Here is a 17740-nt window from a genome sequence, read left to right as displayed (position 1 = left end):
GAAAGAGATGCGTCCTTTCTTCTCTAGTCATTACACAGTGGTTTGCTGTTGTAATGAGACTCTTTAGTATTTCTGTCCTCTCAAATCCCTAGTATGTGATTTGATTTGGTTGTAAGACCATCAACCTCTAGATGGCTTATTAAGTATGAAATATATTAAACTTTTGACTCTATCCTCAATAGAAACTGTAAATAAATTACACCAAAAGGAGGAACAGTTTAACGCACTGTCTACTGAATTGGAGAAGTTGAGAGAAAATTTAACAGGTAAGCGGTCTGTGGTTTACTAAGCACTGAACATAGTAGGTTTCCTAGGATTTGAGATAACTGTAGTACGTTACAATAACATTATTCAGGAGTCACTTCTCTCTTTAGTGTAGTATAATGTGATAAAATATTTGCTTGAGATCTGTAACCTCTGCAAACCCTCTCTGCCCTGTTTTCAAACAAGTCGGAATCCACCACACACCACCACTCCTCCCACTGTCCTTGCTTCACCATCGCCTTTCACTTGAGCTGCTGTAACAGCTGGCCGCCTGCTCTGCCTGCTTCTGCCCTCATCTCCTTCAGTCCATTTCCAGCACAGCAGCCAGAGCCATCCTTCCGCTAAGTCAGGTCATGTCACTTTTCTACTCAGGATCATCCAGTGACTCCCATCTCACTCAGAGTAGAATCTGGAGTCCTTACCAATGTCATGCCCTGTTATCTCTCTGATGACCTCTCATACTATCCTTCCCTTTGTTCGTTCTACTCCAGCCATACTGGCCTTGTTGGCAATACTTGCAAGTCAAGCATTTTTGTGCCTCAGGGCCTTTGCACGGATTTCCCTAAGTTCCTTCCGGTCTTTGCTTAAATGTCACCATCCAGAGAGGTCCCGCCCAAGATTTTAGCCCACCAACTCTTTCTTGATTCCTTTCTCTGCTTGTATTTTTTTCCCCTCTTAGCAATTAACACTATTTTTATACTATTTGTGTTTGTTTGTTTGATCTTGTTTCTTGTCCATCATCTTGGCTAGAATATGATTTTCATGAGGGCAGGGATTGCTATATACAAATATTCCCAGAGCAAACCTTGGAATATAGGATGTGGTCAATAAACTTTTGTTGATTGTAACACTACAGTGATTTTTTTTTTCTATATGTATTCAGATATGGAGGCAAAATTTAGAGAGAGGGATGAAAGAGAAGAGCAGTTGATAAAGGCGAAGGAAAAGTTGGAGAACGACATTGCAGAAATAATGAAGATGTCCGGAGATAATTCTTCTCAGCTGACAAAAATGAATGACGAGTTACGTCTGAAAGAAAGGTATGTATGAATGGTTGTAAGGGCACCTGATTTAGGTTCGCCTCTGAAGCACGGTCTAGGAGGGAGGGGAGCCAAAATTCAGGATTGTTCTGGTTTTTTTTTTTTTTTTAAAGATTTTATTTATTTATTTGACAGAGATCACAAGTAGGCAGAGAGGCAGGCAGAGAGAGAGAGGAGGAGGCAGGCTCTCTGTGGAGCAGAGAGCCGGACATGGGGCTCTATCCCAGGACCCTGGGATCATGAGCCGAGCCTAAGGCAGAGTCTTTAACCCACCCACCGAGCCACCCAGGCGCCCCAGGATTGTTCTGTTTTAAGGTTTCCTGCCGCTCTTCCTTTTTTCTTACTACATGAGTGTCTGCTTAAATCAACTATGGAACCTTCTAAGCAATACAGTATTAGAGGCTTTTTGATGGCTTGTAAAGAAAAGGCAGGAGTTTACCTGGGGTGGGAACATGTTTCACAAGCAGCTAACGATATTTTTAGGCTGTTTCAGTGTAACGAAGGGTAACCCATATTACAGGCGAACTGGGTATGTGCCCTGCACCTTGTGGACAGCTTTAGTGGAGTGGGTTTTCCGATTCTCCTAGTAATCCTGTGAGGTGAGTGTGTTCTTGTTCCCATCTTGAGGAGAAAGGAATTGAGGCTTCGTGAGGTGATGTGACTTGCCTGAGATTTCAGGCTTGTGCGGGCCTCGGGGCCCCTGCTGGTCATCAGCAGTATCTGCTACAGCCACAAGCTACAGCTTCTGTCTCCACCCCTCCTGTCTTTATTCTGAGACTATTGTTGCTTTGAGCTTTCTTTTCTTTTCATAGCTGCTGGGTAAAAATCAAATGTTTTATTTTGTAAGGCAAAAACTTTGAGAGGACATTTTAGGGCCATGAGACCCATGATTCTGAAAGTGTTACTGGTTGGCAGTTAGGTTTATCTCTGGCCATGCACCCCCACAGTTCAGCGGGATGGTGACGGGGTGGGGTGGGGTGGGGAGGTTGGCCCCCTTGGTCAGACTTGCTGGGGGTGGGGCGGGGGGAGTGGGCCGTACAGGTAGTGGTGGCCTGGTGCCCCAGGGAGCTCCAGCTCTGCAGGTGTCGGATGGCCCAGAGGGACCCTCCAATTTTCCCACCTCTGTTCTCGGAGTCCTCTGATAGCCCGTTCTCTAGGTTTGTGTCACACATTTTCTGTACATCTTACTGACCCATGTTAGTATCTGGAGGCTAAATCTTCAAGTTACCACTTGTCATTTTGTATCTTGTGTTTTCAAGGGGCAGTAGAATGAGTTTTTGATAATCTCGTCTGCTAAGATTTTTGAAACTTACTAAATATTTCCTCATTTATGTTTACTTTTCATTCCTTTTTCCATACAGATCTATTGACATAAAATACGAAACCTTCATAATTACAATAATTGTCACTCTAAGTAATGTATCTATAACTGCCTCAATTGTTAAAATTAGTCTTCAGGGCAAGTCAGGCCTTTTTTGTTTGTTTGTTTGTTTCAGATGTTATTAATTACTTACAAACTATAATCATCAGTACAATTATGAATAGTGTCTTTCTAAGTATGACTGGAATTTAAAGCATTCTTTTGAAAACTCTGACACCTTGTGTTGAACCTTGTTCTAGAAATGTAGAAGAATTGCAGCTCAAACTTACCAAGGCTACTGAAAACGCAAGCTTTCTACAGAAGAGTATTGGGGAGGTAACTCTCCAAGCAGAACAGAGCCAGCAGGAAGCAGCCAAAAAGCACGAGGAGGAAAAGAAAGAGCTACTGAGGAAACTGGTGGACCTGGTGAGGAGAGAGTACATGAGACTAAGTGCTGGCGAGGGAGGCGAGGGCAGTGCAGATACAACTGGTGACTTACTGCTTCCCTCGGGGTTTCTGCAGGAAAAGAAGATGGAAATGAGCCACAACCAGTGCCAGGATCTGAAGGCCAGGTTTGAGGAGGCCAGTTGTGAGACAAAGGCGAGGCATGAAGCTGACCTGCAGAGCCTGCAGAAGACGCTGTCGGACACGGAGGAGAGGCTGAAGGCCGCGCAGAAGGAGAACAGCGACTTGATGCAGGAGATGGCAGAACTGAAAAAACAAGCCGACAAAGCCAAAGTATGTACTGGGAGAGGAGCACGTTGCTGCGTGGCATCACGGCTGCAGCGGGGCGTACAAAGCAGCAGCAGATGGGGTGGGTCGCACCGACCTTTACAGATGCTAACCTCTGAGCGCATGGCAGGATGGCAAATTACATTTTCCTGGCTTCCAGTGCTTTCTGCCAGCTGCTGCTCCTTCTCAGGGGTGGCGGTGGCTACGTCCAGGTCTTGCCCCTGAGTGTCCTGTGTAGCCATCGCCCCCCACCCCTGTGCTGTGGGCTTCCCAGCTGTCCCAGAGAATCTTGTGTTGTCTGAGCTCTCTCTGCCTGCTTGCAGGAGACCCTGTTGTGGCCTCTCATCTTGGCCATCTTACTGCCACCTTGCGCTGGGGTTAGGAGAGACATCTTGCAGCAAAGCAACAGGCTGAGGCCAAGCCAAGCAAGTGAGCCCTGGGGAAGCGGGATTCCTATAGAGCACATTAGAGTGAGGGCTCTAGAGAGGACTTTTATATGTCCCCGGAAGGCACACTCCTGTTACTAAATAGAGTAGAATTTAATACATTGTGTTTCATTTTATGGTGTCAGGGTCATCTCTGCAACCCAGTATATTTTTTGACTCTGGTCACTTAATGAAGTTCAACCGTCCTACCAGTGTTTAACTTTTTCCTGCCACCATTGCACTTGCTCAAAGAAAAGTAAATACTTGTCTTTAATTATTTTTAATGTTTGTGTAGGAGTTTAGTGAAAAGGAAATGTAAAAGAGCTTACATGAGACTTGAAACAAACCCCACCTAAAACTCGTTAATTAAACTGGACATGATACCACACGTGCTATGTACGTACACATGCACTTTCTCTCCTCTCCATGCAGCCGTCAAGGCTTCGTCCTCTCCCTGTAGAAATCTCCAGTTTTATGAGCCATTTAACACTGGATATAATTTCCAGATCTTTTGTCTTTGTGCTTCCCTTTCTCTGGACAGACTCTGCTTTTTTAGTGTTTCCATTAAAATGGGGCAGTCTGACCAAACCACAGCATTCCAATAGTGTGTATGAAGACTCAGTTCTGCTTCCTGGTGTTGTAAAATTTTTTTTAATTATTAATTTTTTACAAGGGTCATTTGGTTAGGATTGTTTCCCTTGCAAAGTTGTCTTGATATCCGATTCCTGTGGATGTCAGTGTTTGTCAACACTAGTGGCTCACAGACTATTTTAAGAATCTGATGATACCTTAAGATGTACTCTCCCCTCTCCCCCAGGGATAATTTATATGCTCCACAGGTTTTTATATAAGATGTCAGGAGGTTCAGGAAGCCCACAGAGTTGCTGTGTTTCCTAGTTGAAGAGCCAGTGATCTGTAGCTGTGCTGTCCAAGGCACTAGCCGCTGGACACATTAATTTGAGTTTGAATTTAAGTTTCAATAAATTACAGACTGAGCCCTTGAGTCTCACTCACGGCACTTGACGTACTCACTAGCGGCTACCGTATTCGTGCAAAGAACACAGACATCACTGCAGAAGGTTGTGGACAGCTCTAGGACAGATAATGTGGTCAGGTCATTTTACAAATCAGTATATATTTTTTTTAAATATATTTATTTTATTCACCAAAGCCTAGCAAATTGGTCTGTACTTTTAATAAGTTAGACTTAATATTGCGATTAAGTCAGTCAGGCCAGTGACTATCCTTTAGAAGGTCAAGGTCTTGTGGTTAGTTTGAAAAGCAACAGTTTATTTTCCCTCCCCCTCCGCCCTTTTTTTGGTTAAAATACACTCACTTTTTGTAGTTCTCCGGTTTGGGTTTTTTAAAAATTCTTCCCTGAGTTCTTCCTACAGTAGAAATAACTGGGAAGTTGGGAGGGCAGGAAAGACTCTGGCGCCCCAATGTCGAAGTCAAACTACACTTTTTGCCTTGTTAGGAACCACTCAGGGATGATTTCAGAAGTGTTGCAAAGAGAAAATAAACCAGTAGGTTTATTTAATGAAGTTACATTGCAATTACAATGTGCAAATTACAATTTTCTTTGTATTAATTATACTTTTATGGGCTCTTTTCATCTAGTTTTTCCCCCCGCCCTTGTTATCCAGGTAGTTTCTATGACATTTATTGTAAAAAAAAAAATTTTTTTTCAAACTTTTACAATTTAGGTTACGTTAAGTTATTTGGGCTCACATTTGTCTGCTTGATTTCATTTTGTTTCCATTCTTTCCACCCTTTGTCTCTGTAGTCGCTAACTTATTTGTTAACATCAGCCAAAAAAGAAATTGAACTAATGTCAGAAGAGCTAAGGGGTCTGAAATCAGAGAAGCAGCTTCTTGCACAGGAGGGAAATGCTTTAAAGTTAGAAAAAGGTTCACTTTTATCAAAGCTGGTAGAGGTGGAGGCCAAAATAACTTTGCTTCAGAAAGATCAGCAGAAACTGTGGTCGGTCAATGAAACGCTTCATTTAGAAAAGGAGAAAGTCTTAGAAGAAAAGCAAGATGCCGAAAAGCTTTATCGGCAGGAGCAGGTCCATAAGGAATCCTTGGCGGCTGAGAGAGAGCAGTTACTGGGAGAAATTAACACAGCACAGGAAGAACTCCTGAGGATCAGTATGGAAAACGATTCTTTGCGGGCTTCCAGAGCAAGCGTGCAGGAGCTCGTGGAACAGCTCCAGCTCAGCAAAGATACTTTGATCGCGGAATCTAAGAAGGATCAGGAAGAAAAAAATCACCTGGAGGATCACATCAAGAAGCTCGTTACTGAAAACCTTGCCTTGGCCAAAGATAAAGATGAAATTATTCAGAAGCTCCAGAGCTCTTACGAGGAGCTGGTCAAAGATCAGAAAACCTTGGTGCAGGAGATCGAAGATCTCACCACTGAGAAAAAGTCAGCTTTGGAGAAGCAGTCAGGTCTTGATAACATGTGCCTCGCCTTAAAAGTGGAAAGAGAAAATCTTCTCCAAAGCAGCAAAGATCTGCAGTTTGAGAAGGACGTGCTCCTTCAGGACCAGGAAAAGCTGAGTGCCAGCCTGGAGGCCGCCCTCCAGATCAAGCAGCTGCTCAGCACGGAGGCCAGCGGGCTCCGCACGCAGCTGGACGAGGCCCAGCGGGCTCTGAGGAAGGCGGAGCTGGAGATGCGGCAGCTTCAGGCCTCGAACAGCAGCCTCACCAAGCTCCTGGAAGAAATCAAGACCAGTCGGGAGATCACAGACTCCGAGTGCATCCAGCTTCTGCATGAGAAAGAAACCTTGGCTTCCTCTGAGAGAAGACTCTCGGCTGAAAAAGAAGAACTCCTAAGTGAAAACAGGCTCCTTGCTGAAAAACTGAAGAAGTGCTCGGAGGAGGCTGCCCGGGTTGAGATGAGCCTGAACGAGAAGATCGCGTTCCTCACTTCTGAGAAGGAGGTGGTCTGTCAGAAGATTACCAAGCTCAAAAAGCAGCATGACAGTCTCTTGAAGGAAAAGTCTGTCCTGGAAATGCAGAATGGAGATTTGCTTGCAGAAAGGGAGAATTCGGTGAAAACCATGGGAGATCTCCGAAGGAAGCACGATCAAGAGTCCGCCAGCAGAAGAATCATGGTGCACGAGAAGATGAAGCTCCTTGGGAATCTCGACACTCTGGAGAAGGAGCTTCAGGAGAGGAAAAGGGAAAACCAAGAGCTGGCTGCCACCAAGCACGAGCTCTCTCTGATGCTGAAAGAGGCCCAGAGTGCCAGGAAGAGTCTAGAAAAAGAGCACACGAGCACCCTGCAAGCCAAGGAGAGCCTGAATGCCGAGCTTCAGACGTGCTGTTCTGAAAAGAACATCCTGCTGAGGGACGGACTGAGCCTACAAGAAGAGTGCCAGAGGCTGAACGAGGAGATCCGCGCCGTGCAGCAGTCCTTCGTCCGGGAGCAGGAAGCCAGAGCGCAGGAAAATGAGTCGTCCCTGTATGAAAACAATAAGCTTCACGGGCGGATGGCACTCCTAGAGCAGGAGCTAGAAGAGTTAAGAGTGTGTACTAAGCAGCTGCAGTCCGAAAAGTTTGTGCTCGTCCAAGAGAAGAGCAAGTCAGAGCAGAAGGTGGCAGAGATCATTAAGGAGAAGGAGCTCTTGAGTGCAGAAACAGCTCGGCTTGCTGCCAACATAGAGACTCTGAAGAGCGATTTCAGCACCTTGTCCAAGTCCAAGTTAGAGCTGCAGGAGCTGCACAGCTACCTCACCAAGATCCTGGACGACCTCCGGCTCAAGCACGAGATGACGCTGGCCGACCGCGCCAAGGTGGTGCAGGACAACAAGAACCTGCTGGCCGAGAAGAGAGACATGATGCTGGCCAAGGAGGAGCTCCTGAAGGAGAAGGAGAAGCTGGCAGAAAGCTACTTCATCCTTCAGAAAGAGATTAGCCAGTTGGCCAAAACCAACAGCCACATCTCAGCCAACCTCCTAGAATCGCAAAATGAAAACCGTACTTTGAGGAAAGACAAGAGCAAGCTCACTCTTAAAATTAGAGAGCTCGAGACTCTTCAGTCATTTACGGTAAAATGGGAGGGTCAGGGACCAGGCCTGGACTACTAACCCCTGTGCACTAACTTCTTAGCGCCCTGGGCAGCTTGTCTTCGAGGCCAGCAGGGAAATGTACCCCACCCAAGTAGCAGCGCGTGTGTCTCAAGCTGTTTGTCTGACCACCCGAAGGGGCAGTTCTGTACTAAATCTCTAATTGCAGCTGTCTTTCTCCTTTGGAAAGAATCATAAACTGTGAATAAAAAGGATACATTTTTTAATTTAAGGAGAAATTTTCTTGAAAAAGTTACCTGTGGTTCTTTTTCCTTTTTTTTTTTTTAAGATTTATTTGACAGACAGAAATCACAAGTAGGCAGAGAGAGAGAGGAGAAAGCAGGCCCCCGACCGAGCAGAGAGCCCGATGCGGGACTCGATTCCAGGACCCTGAGATCATGACCTGAGCTGAAGGCAGCGGTTTAACCCACTGAGCCACCCAGGCACCCTTACTTGTGCTTCTTAAAAGGATTAAGAACAGTAGTAAAATGGGCACATAGCGAAACATAGTATCTTCTGTTTGGCTTTTAACTGTTTTGTTTTTGTCTGTCCAAATGCAGTTGGAACACTCCAGTGAACTTTTCTGTGGCTGGTGGTAGGGAGGGCAAAATGCAGAGGAAAATTCCCATCAGCTTTATTAGACTGCATGAAGCTGTAAGCAAGTACCGGAAAATATTTTCTTTCTCATAAGAAATAAACAAAACATTTTATTTTTTTTAAAGATTTTATTTGTTTATTTGACAGAGAGAGATCACAAGTAGACGGAGAGGCAGGCAGAGAGATAGAGGGAAGCAGGCTCCCTGCTAAGCAGAAAGCCCGATGCGGGACTCGATCCCAGGACCCTGGGATCATGACCTGAGCCGAAGGCAGCGGCTTAACCCACTGAGCCACCCAGGCCCCCCCAAAATTTTAATTTTTATAATTATTTTTATCTTATCAGCTAAGGATTTGTGTCCATATCCATGCGATCTTTTTTATTCACAGCCATGTTTATATTCATTACCCACAGCTTCTCTCACAGACTTTTCCATTTAATGCTTCTCATTAAACACTTGAGCCTTATGTTAATAATTGCCCAAATAATTTTTATCTTTACTTGAGAAATCCCCAACCTAAATTACAAGTTATTTCAGCAGCCCCACATCTGAAATAGCGAGAATAGTGTTGCCAACATACAGCAGTAAATACGACAAAGGGAAAATTCAGCTATGTAAAGGACGTTACTGTTTGTTATCAGGGAAGGGAATGTTTCTCTCAAACCCAGGTTATTGATGAGCGTGACTGTTAGTGTAACTTTGGAGCTTGGAAAGATGTAGGGTTGGAAGGGTCTGAAAATATGCAAATATCATATTGCAGTTGGCTTGGTTGAAGAACGCCATGAAAAGGGTCTGTAGCTTGGTTCCCCTTTCATGGCTCGGTCTGTTTGCCTCAGCATTGGATTGGTGACTGGTCCTTAACCTTCACCACACAGACAGTGAGGGCTGCCTGAGCCGCACAGCCCGAGTGTCCCCAACGGGCTTGCCCAGGGCTGTCCTCTTTTCTCACGGTGCTTTCTTGTGTTCAGGCTGCTCAAACGGCAGAAGACGCCATGCAGATAATGGAACAGATGACCAAAGAGAAGAGCGAGACTCTGGCCTCCTTGGAGGATACCAAGCAAACAAATGAAAAACTACAGAATGAAGTAATCAGATTTAAATGGCTTTTTGTACAAAGGACAGCTTACCGACTTCATGGAATGTTTGATCACTAACTCGGAATTGTTTATTTTTTAAAGTGTGGCCTCATACAGGTTTGATCCATGTTAGCGGAGTCGCTTGTACATCAGAACCACGATAATATTAAATAAAGTATATGACTTCATTACTCACTTAGTAGGGTCAACCTTTAAAAAAATAATGAGGGGAAAACCCTGATAGCGTGGCTTTCTATGGTAACTTCAGAGATGGGACTGTATCTTTGATCTGAAATCACACACATTTTTTTTCCTCCGCGCTCTCCCAACTGAAGCCACTAAATTCCACTTCTCAGCCCTGAGTCTGACGTAAGCCTTTTCTTGGCATCACTCAGTCCTGGTTCCCTTTTGTGTCCTCTCCAAACAGCCACTTCTGGGTCTCAGACAGATTGTGGCATGGAGATCACTTTGATTCTGTCCAAAGTAGCATATTTCTCATTCTTCCTGGACCCATTTTTGGTCCTCCTCCCTATGCCCAGCTCATACCAGCCCTTCCTTCCTTCGGGAAGCAGTTACCTCTGAATCCTAAGTAGATGGATTTGCCCAAATCGTTACGCTTTTGAAAGGGATAGTCAGGTGAGACTATTAAAGCAAGGAAAGGGCTAGCCACATTGAAGAGCTGCCGTGTTGAGGCTAGGCCTTCTCATTTTGGAAGGTCAAAGATGGAAATCTGTAAAGACACGCACATTTTGAGATGATTATAGGGCGAATACAACCGGACAAAGAAGGGGGTACATTTTCAGAACTGATAGTCCTAAGACAAGAAGAGAAAGCATTAAAAAAATCAGATGATAGTCACAGAAGCTAAAACAAATGAGAAGATTTTAAGGAATGGATTTAATTTTTAAGGGTAGAATCAGGGAGCATTGTGTGTCTTCATGACGTAGCTCTTGGTGTCCTTGTATAGCCAGAATACAAGACCAGATGAATCATTTTTTGGACCCATTGTGATCCTTGGTTTTTCTTATTCTATGAATCTGGAATTCCAGATTCCTCTATTAATTGTAGAGGGCATGAAAAGGAATATTGTGGCGGTAAAACCATCGAGGCACTGTCTGGGACTCCTGACTGGTAGCATGTGACGTGGCAAAGATGTCTGTGACCATAAGAGATGATTACCCAAGTCCCAGGAAGCCGCCATGGTGCCAGGAGCGCACCCTGGGGCAATGGACAGCCCCGAGCGAGCTCCCTCTCCTTGGTTGAGGCTCTGCACCTAGAACTCTGGTCACCTGTCAGAGCCTATAGCTGGTCACGTCCCCACTCATTCCAATCATGTGTCTGGTGTTCCCACCAGGGCCACGCCCTAAGCTGGCCACCTCCCCTGTGTGCCGCTGATGGAGCTGAACGTATGAATATGAGGCTTTTCAGCCTCACTTGCCTGGCTCTTTTCCCTTGTCAGATCAAAGTTAAGATGGATAATCAAATATTGTCCCACCTACAGATAATTTCATTTGGAAGATTGTTGTAGTCAGCACTCTGTACATTTGGTACTAAGGTTGACAGATACATCTGAAATCACTAATCTGTGGGGAAGGAAAGGAGTTTTTGTTTTCATTACAAAGAATAATCCTTGCTGATGTAATGCATTTGCAATTTATTTCTTGGCTTCGGTTTTGTTTTTTTTTTTTTAAAGAGGGGTCATACTTGAATAGCAAGTTCAGTGGTAAATATTGAGATTGTCCACAAAGTAAAAGTAAACTTTGGTTGTAATTCATGTAGCAATTTACTTTGACATTTTAGCCGGGTGGATGGGGAATGTCTGACTAAATGTAAGGGGGAGGCTTGCAGTTTATAATGTCATGGTCATTTGTCATCTCCTTACCCAGTGGCTTTTCTTTTCTTTCTTTCTTTTTTTTTTTTTTTTTGGCAAATGACTAATGTCACCTGTCTTTTTAGTACACATTTGCATGAATAATTTGTCTATCCAGTCATGTCACTGGGAAATGAAATAATTTCATCAAGTTTTTTTTTCTTGGTCTTTAAGTTGGATACACTTAAAGAAAACAACTTGAAAAATGTGGAAGAGCTGAACAAGTCAAAAGAACTTCTGACAGTAGAGAACCAAAAAATGGAAGAATTCAGGAAAGAAATGTAAGTTCATTTCCTTTGAGAGAAACCGGGGGACTTAATATTGCAAAAGTGAAGACAAGACTATTTAAAAAAATAACTTGACAAGTATTTAAAAAGTAGTTGCCCTTTTCCTGCCCCCCAAATGTGGTAGCGTGCCTGGAAAGTAAGCCCTGTAACTGTTCAGCTGAAAGGTAGCTAAGTCACAGTGGTAACCAGGTTAAAGGATCAAAGTGAGTGTGTGCTGGCTGATAAGTGAGGGCAGGTGGCATTCGAATATGACTTTATGAAGAAAATACAAGAGGAACTGGAGTTTTGTTTGTTTTAAGCAGTGTGCTTTAAAAATCTCTCAAAACCCTTTCTGTAGGGAGAAAAAAAGCATCTCCCTTTCAAGATTATCAATAATCTTGATTTTAAAAATAATCCAACCTTCTTGCATGGGAATCAGGTGAGAGGACTGTGGAAGAATATTTCTATTCAAGGTTTATCCCTCAGTCTGCTGCCTCGATTTCAGGCAGACAGGCTGACCGTGTTTCCTTTGTCAACACCAGCTCCAAGTCCTGGCCATTCAAGTCCGATCGTCATAATCATTGGTGTTTATCAGGCATTTGAGATGATAGTTCGGGTGTAGAATTCATTTTGTTTTTCTGTTCTGAGAGCTACACCATAAGCCAGCTGTGTAAACCTAAAAATTTAAAGCCAGTTAATGTGGTGAACCTTTGTGTCTTCCAAGCTGGGAAGGATACAGAGACAGATTTACATGGCCCCTGCCCTTCTAGGGCTTAAATTATTTGCTTCCTGTTCTGAGCAGACAGAGGCATGAGATCAGTCAGATAGTAGCTCCACTCCAAGCCTCCACCCTCAAGGCGAGTTGTTGCTCAAGCTCAGACTGAACCTAGGACACGTTGGGTTCTTCGGAGAGTTCGTAAAATCCCTCTTCCGAGTGACTCTGGGGCACGTGATCGATCCCTTCCTCAGTCTTTGTATTTTGTTTTTAATTTGTATTGAAATTCCAGTTAACACACAGTGTCGCGTTGGCTCGAGGCGCACAGTGTAGTGATTCGGCGCTTCTGGACCTCGGTCTTAGCGTTAGTATTTCTCCAGACGGTGCTAAGAAAGTTCGCACCAGCTCCCTGCGCATTCACAGACTCCTCAGCTTACACAGGAGCTCAGGACCGGCAGGAAGAGCTTGCATTGTCTTGGCCTTCTGAAGCCACGGCAGGCAGGCACATAGAGGTCACCATGATGGGAAACCACACCAGCACCAGCTATGAGAGGGTGGCCGTGGGCGTGCTGTGGGGCTTTGCCCGTGACACAGAAAGGAGTGTTCAGAGCATTGTTGACTTGAGTTCATTTGTGTCACACAGGCAGCTGGTGAGGGAGGATGTGAGCAGCAGGAGAAGATTCCCTAACCAACCTCCCACTGCCATAACCCCACCTGTGAGCTCTCTGGGCCGCACTAGGTAATGGAGGGGCAGGGTCAGCGTGGACCTAGCAGAGAGAGCCCTTAGGACGTCGCTAAGACCCCTCTCCCCCACAGTACTACTTAGCAGTCTCTCGTCATGGCCATTGCGGGTCTAGTGTTTAAGCGTCCAGCGTCCTCACCGTGTCACTGTCCTGTCACCCGCCCCCCAGTTAATATGGGGTGGCTTAACCTCTGTGAAGAGAGAAATTTTCTGCCCTTCTTTGAGTGATTCCAGTGAATAATAAAAGCCTGGGCTCCTGACTGTGGGCACAAAGGATCACGAGCGTAAGACTGTGGCCCCTGCTGCTGCTGCCTCTAACTGTGGCCTGTTACCTGGAGCCACTGTCCCCAGATCTCTGAGTGGGAACCAGGACCACTGGGCAGATAGCCTGTGCTGCTTCTGCCTCTCCACCTTTCCTCAGGCCCACTGGGCCTGAGGGAGTCGTTCGTGTCTTCTGTGGGTGACCTGGCACACTGTGGCCAGGGTTCCTTAACCAGAGGGATGAGCCGTGGGAGACACCAGTGACAGGCTTCAGAAGCTGGTACAGGGAGTAGGTTGGAAGAGCCCCTGCCCCCAGTGACTCATTGTTCCCTGCGGTAGACTTGGCCACATTTCAAGGACCATCTAAAATAAATGTACTGTGTAATGGGAATGGTGCTTCTCAAAAAAAAAAAAAAAAAAAAAAAAAAGGGCAGTCATTTTACTGCTCCTTAGTTCCTCAGTGCCCAAAGCTAGAGAACGAGCAGCAGATGATTTCTCTGTGGTTCAGCACATATCTGGGGCGTTTTATGTCCTTCAGAACATTCCTGGTGTCTCCCCTCACCTGACAGGACTTCAGTTCCTGGAGGAAAATGGACCCCAGTGTAGACACTGGAGTTCTAATCAGAATTACTTCCTATGGAATATTGCCCTTGGCGCTGGCGACTCAGTGCTTGTAGCTAAGTGTTCCTTCTATGCTATTTATTAGACTGGTTTTAGGAAAATTCTTAGCTTTGGTTAGCTAAGTCCTGTTTTCAGGTGGGGATAGAATATGTTTCCCCCCAATATATAATTTTAAATCTTAGGGAAAATGATACAAGCAGTTTAATTGTTGTTCTTAATTACTCACCTGACACAGTAATAAATCTAGAATAGATTTAGCATGGCCATTAATTGATTTGTAATAGACTTGTAGGTAGAATGTTTGCAAGTCAGTGTGAAAAATACGTATTTGCATCCTGGTTTAAAAACTGGGATAGTCTTCTGTCATGTAGAAAGAAAAGTAGCTTTAAAAATTGTTAGAAATACCTTAAGTATTTTCAGAATGGTTCCCTGGAGTATTTCCGGAAATTGGGCTGTAAGAGCCTTCTTCCTGTATGAAATACATGTACCCGCTACACTCTAAAGAAAAATGGAAAGGTGTTTCTATATTTGTCACAGCTGAGGTCCATCGCCAGATTTAACTCCAGTTCTCATGCTTCTACAACTTATTGGATTTAAGATTTGGGGAAAATCTCTTGCTTCCCTAAGCTTCAGTTTTCTTATCTTTAAAATATAGATAATATTAGCCTCATTGGGCTTTGAGGATTGAGAAAGTGTTCATGAAAGCATTGTATAGATTTTATGTTGAACAAATAATGCTTTCATAGATCAATACTTTAGAAAATTTTGTAATTTCTTTGACTTCTTCTTTTAATTTTCTTTATTGTGGGCTCTTAATAGAAACCAAGGATTTAAAAAGCCATTAAGGGGCACGTGGGTGGCTCAGTTCGTTAGGTATCTGACTTTTGATCTCAGCTCGGGTCTAGATCTCAGGGTCCTGAGTTGGGCTCCATGTTGGGTGTGGAGCCTACTTACTAATAATAGTTATAATAATAATAATAATCAGCCATTAAAAGATGAAACTCTTGGGGCACCTGGGTGGCTCAGCGAGTTGGGGCCTCGGCCTTCAGCTCGGGTTATGATCCCAGAGTGCTGGGATTGAGCCCCATATCGGGCTCTCTGCTCAGCGGAGAGCCTGCTTCCTCTTCTCTCTCTCTCTCTCTCTCTGCCTACTTGTGATCTCTGTCTGTCAAATAAATAAATAAAATCTTAAAAAAAAAAAGGATGAAACTCTTTAAGAGACAGCAGGATCACAGACTTACCACTGACCATCTACCCAGATGCTAAGTCCAAACCAAACATCTCCCAAGGAAGGAAGTGACAGCTTGGAATTTTAAAAAAAAAATTATAAGTAAAATCTTCAGATTTGTCAAGAATTGGTGGACTTGGGCCAGAAGGCGAACTTTAGCTATTGTGTGTGTGTGTGTGTGTGTATCCATAATTAAAACCAACTCTCCTAGCTTTTGAATGACCTGAGGCTTAAATCTCTTCTGTTTTTCCTTACTTGGTATGTATACATCTCTGTAAAAGACCTCATTTAATGTGCTAGGACAGTTTTTGTGTAAATATATTCCCCTAAATCTTACCCCCCAGGCATTATTATAGGTGGATGGAGAATTAGAACTCAAAAAAAAAAAAAAGAACCTGAAGATGCCAGGCATTGCCACCCATTAGACAATTGAAGTTAAAAATAGATGTGTTCCTGCATCAGCAGATGGATTCATACCCAGAGGACTTGATTCAGGATTCAGCCGTGTGTGACAGCTCCCTAAACGGAGTTTAGCCAGCACAGACTTAAAATTCATAGTGGCATTAAAATCTTCTATGATGGAAAACTAAAATCCAGTGATCAAACAAAATATTTTCAATATCCACGTGTCAAGGATAAGAATTTGAGATGTATATTTTGGATAGCTTTAATATTGGGAAGATGTCTAACACATACGCTTAGCCTGTTCACGTTTTATATGCTGATATTTGTGACGCAGGTCAGCAGGCTATATTTTTATTTGCTTCTTTTAATTACAAAGTAACCGTGGAAAGAATACAATCAAAATGAAACACCTGTTATGTAATTGGAAAACCGCATTTCCTTTGGGCATTTTACCTGGAGAGATGTCCTAAAAATATACTCCGATTCATGCTAGCACTTGACCCTGACAGATACTGGCAAATAGGACCATTAGATTTTTATTTCTGCCAGAAAAAAGAAACAAAAAAAAAACCCAACAGATTACAGATCTGTGCAGTCAGAACAGAGTACCTTGACAGCAAAGGAAAGCACTTTATCAACATAGTGGGTTTTTGCATAATTTTCTAATGGAAATAGTCCTAAAGACAAGAGGACTGACCATTTCGCTTGTCGTTTATTTTATAGTAACAGTGCCTTTTGTATGGGGAGTGTTTAGATAGGAATGGGTGAGTGTGGGTGGAGAGAGGGTGGATATAGTGTTTATTAGGTTTAAAAAGAATGTAATAATTGTGGGCGGCAGTCCTCCTCCCGAGGGGTTAAAGCCGTTTAGCCTCTCCTGCACGTAGATACCGCTGCCTCCTGTTCTTATAGATCCTATCAGGCACGTGACCCAGATATATTTTCCTCAGTGCTGTGAAGCCCGTCGTCTCCCACAGTTTCCTTGCCTGTCTTGTTTCTATGGTAACCCTGCACTCACTGTCCTTGCAGAGAAACCCTCAAGCAGGCAGCAGCTCAGAAGTCCCAGCAGCTTTCGGCATTGCAAGAAGAGAACGTGAAACTTGCTGAGGAGCTGGGGAGAAGCAGGGACGAAGTCACAGGTCATCAGAAGGTCAGTGGGCCTGGGGGGGAGGGTGCCTAGCTCTGCCCTGCTCCTGCCCGCTGCCGTCGGCAGGGCGCTTGGAGGTCCCTTGGTGTGGTTGTGTGGCTCCAAATGGGATTCCAAGTTGCCTGTGTGATGTGTCTTCTTGCCTTCAAGTGTGCTGCTGTAGGACTTAGGGTGGGAGTTGACAGATTTTCTTTAAAAAAAAAAAAACAAAACCCAAACCAAAAAAGACCAGTAACAACACGGGGAACTTGCAAGCAAGTAGAAAATACGATCTTTATTAGACAGTCTCATAGCATTGCATTTAAATGGAAAGGAAGGATCTCGTCTCCCTACTATTACTGCCTGGATTTCAAAATTACTTTTCTCTTAAGGTTCCTTTTCTCTTTCATCGGAACTGGTTTGAAGGAAGCCAATTCCCAGGATAGGGATTTGGTGTGGGGGTTGGCAGCCGTTTTTAAATAGAACTCTGCTTTTCTTTAAAAAAAAAAAAAAAATTTTTTTTAAAGCATTTCCTAATGGAACTGTGTACGTATGTGCAATTGTGTGCGTTGGTATGTGTTATGTGCTATGTGCTATCCCCAGAATGGGCGAGAAGCTCACCACAACCCATTGGCTTCCGTATTTAAATCAGAAAGATTTGTGATAAGTTCATTAAACAGTGAAACAAAACTGATTTTAAAGAATACCATATCCTGCTTTTTATTCTTTCTGAGTTGAATCCCAGTGCTAAATGGCTCGTCACATCTGGCCTCAGCAGATTCCTAAAATGAGATTTTAAAGAGAATTTTACCGGGTGGTCATTAATTCTTGGTTTACATTTCAAGAGAGTTCCCCCCACCCCGCATACTTGGCAAAGATTAATTCTCACTTAGGATGGAGTAATTTGGGGTAATTACATGGAGTTGCCCATTGACATGGTGCAG

The 17740-nt window shown here is 44.0% G+C and overlaps 1 protein-coding gene across 15 annotated transcripts in view; it reads left to right on the top strand.

Moving 5' to 3' along the window:
- CLIP1 (CAP-Gly domain containing linker protein 1) overlaps positions 1–17740 on the top strand; it is a 121301-nt gene that overhangs the window by 77430 nt on the left and 26131 nt on the right. For 10 of the 15 annotated variants that reach the window (XM_032311225.1, XM_032311224.1, XM_032311216.1 and 7 more), the window contains 8 exons: positions 183–266; positions 1148–1304; positions 2925–3090; positions 3187–3402; positions 9458–9574; positions 11610–11716; positions 13060–13155; positions 16700–16820. In XM_032311225.1, the coding sequence (XP_032167116.1) occupies positions 183–266; positions 1148–1304; positions 2925–3090; positions 3187–3402; positions 9458–9574; positions 11610–11716; positions 13060–13155; positions 16700–16820 (1064 nt within the window). The remainder of the gene's footprint in view (positions 1–182; positions 267–1147; positions 1305–2924; positions 3091–3186; positions 3403–9457; positions 9575–11609; positions 11717–13059; positions 13156–16699; positions 16821–17740) is intronic. The other 5 variants (XM_032311223.1, XM_032311220.1, XM_032311219.1 and 2 more) reach the window with 1 other exon arrangement.

This window comes from Mustela erminea, chromosome 13 (assembly GCF_009829155.1).
Source record: "Mustela erminea isolate mMusErm1 chromosome 13, mMusErm1.Pri, whole genome shotgun sequence".
Lineage (NCBI taxonomy): Eukaryota > Metazoa > Chordata > Mammalia > Carnivora > Mustelidae > Mustela > Mustela erminea.
Note: the sequence above shows the minus strand (reverse complement) of the source record. Positions and strands in the feature narration are given on the sequence as shown.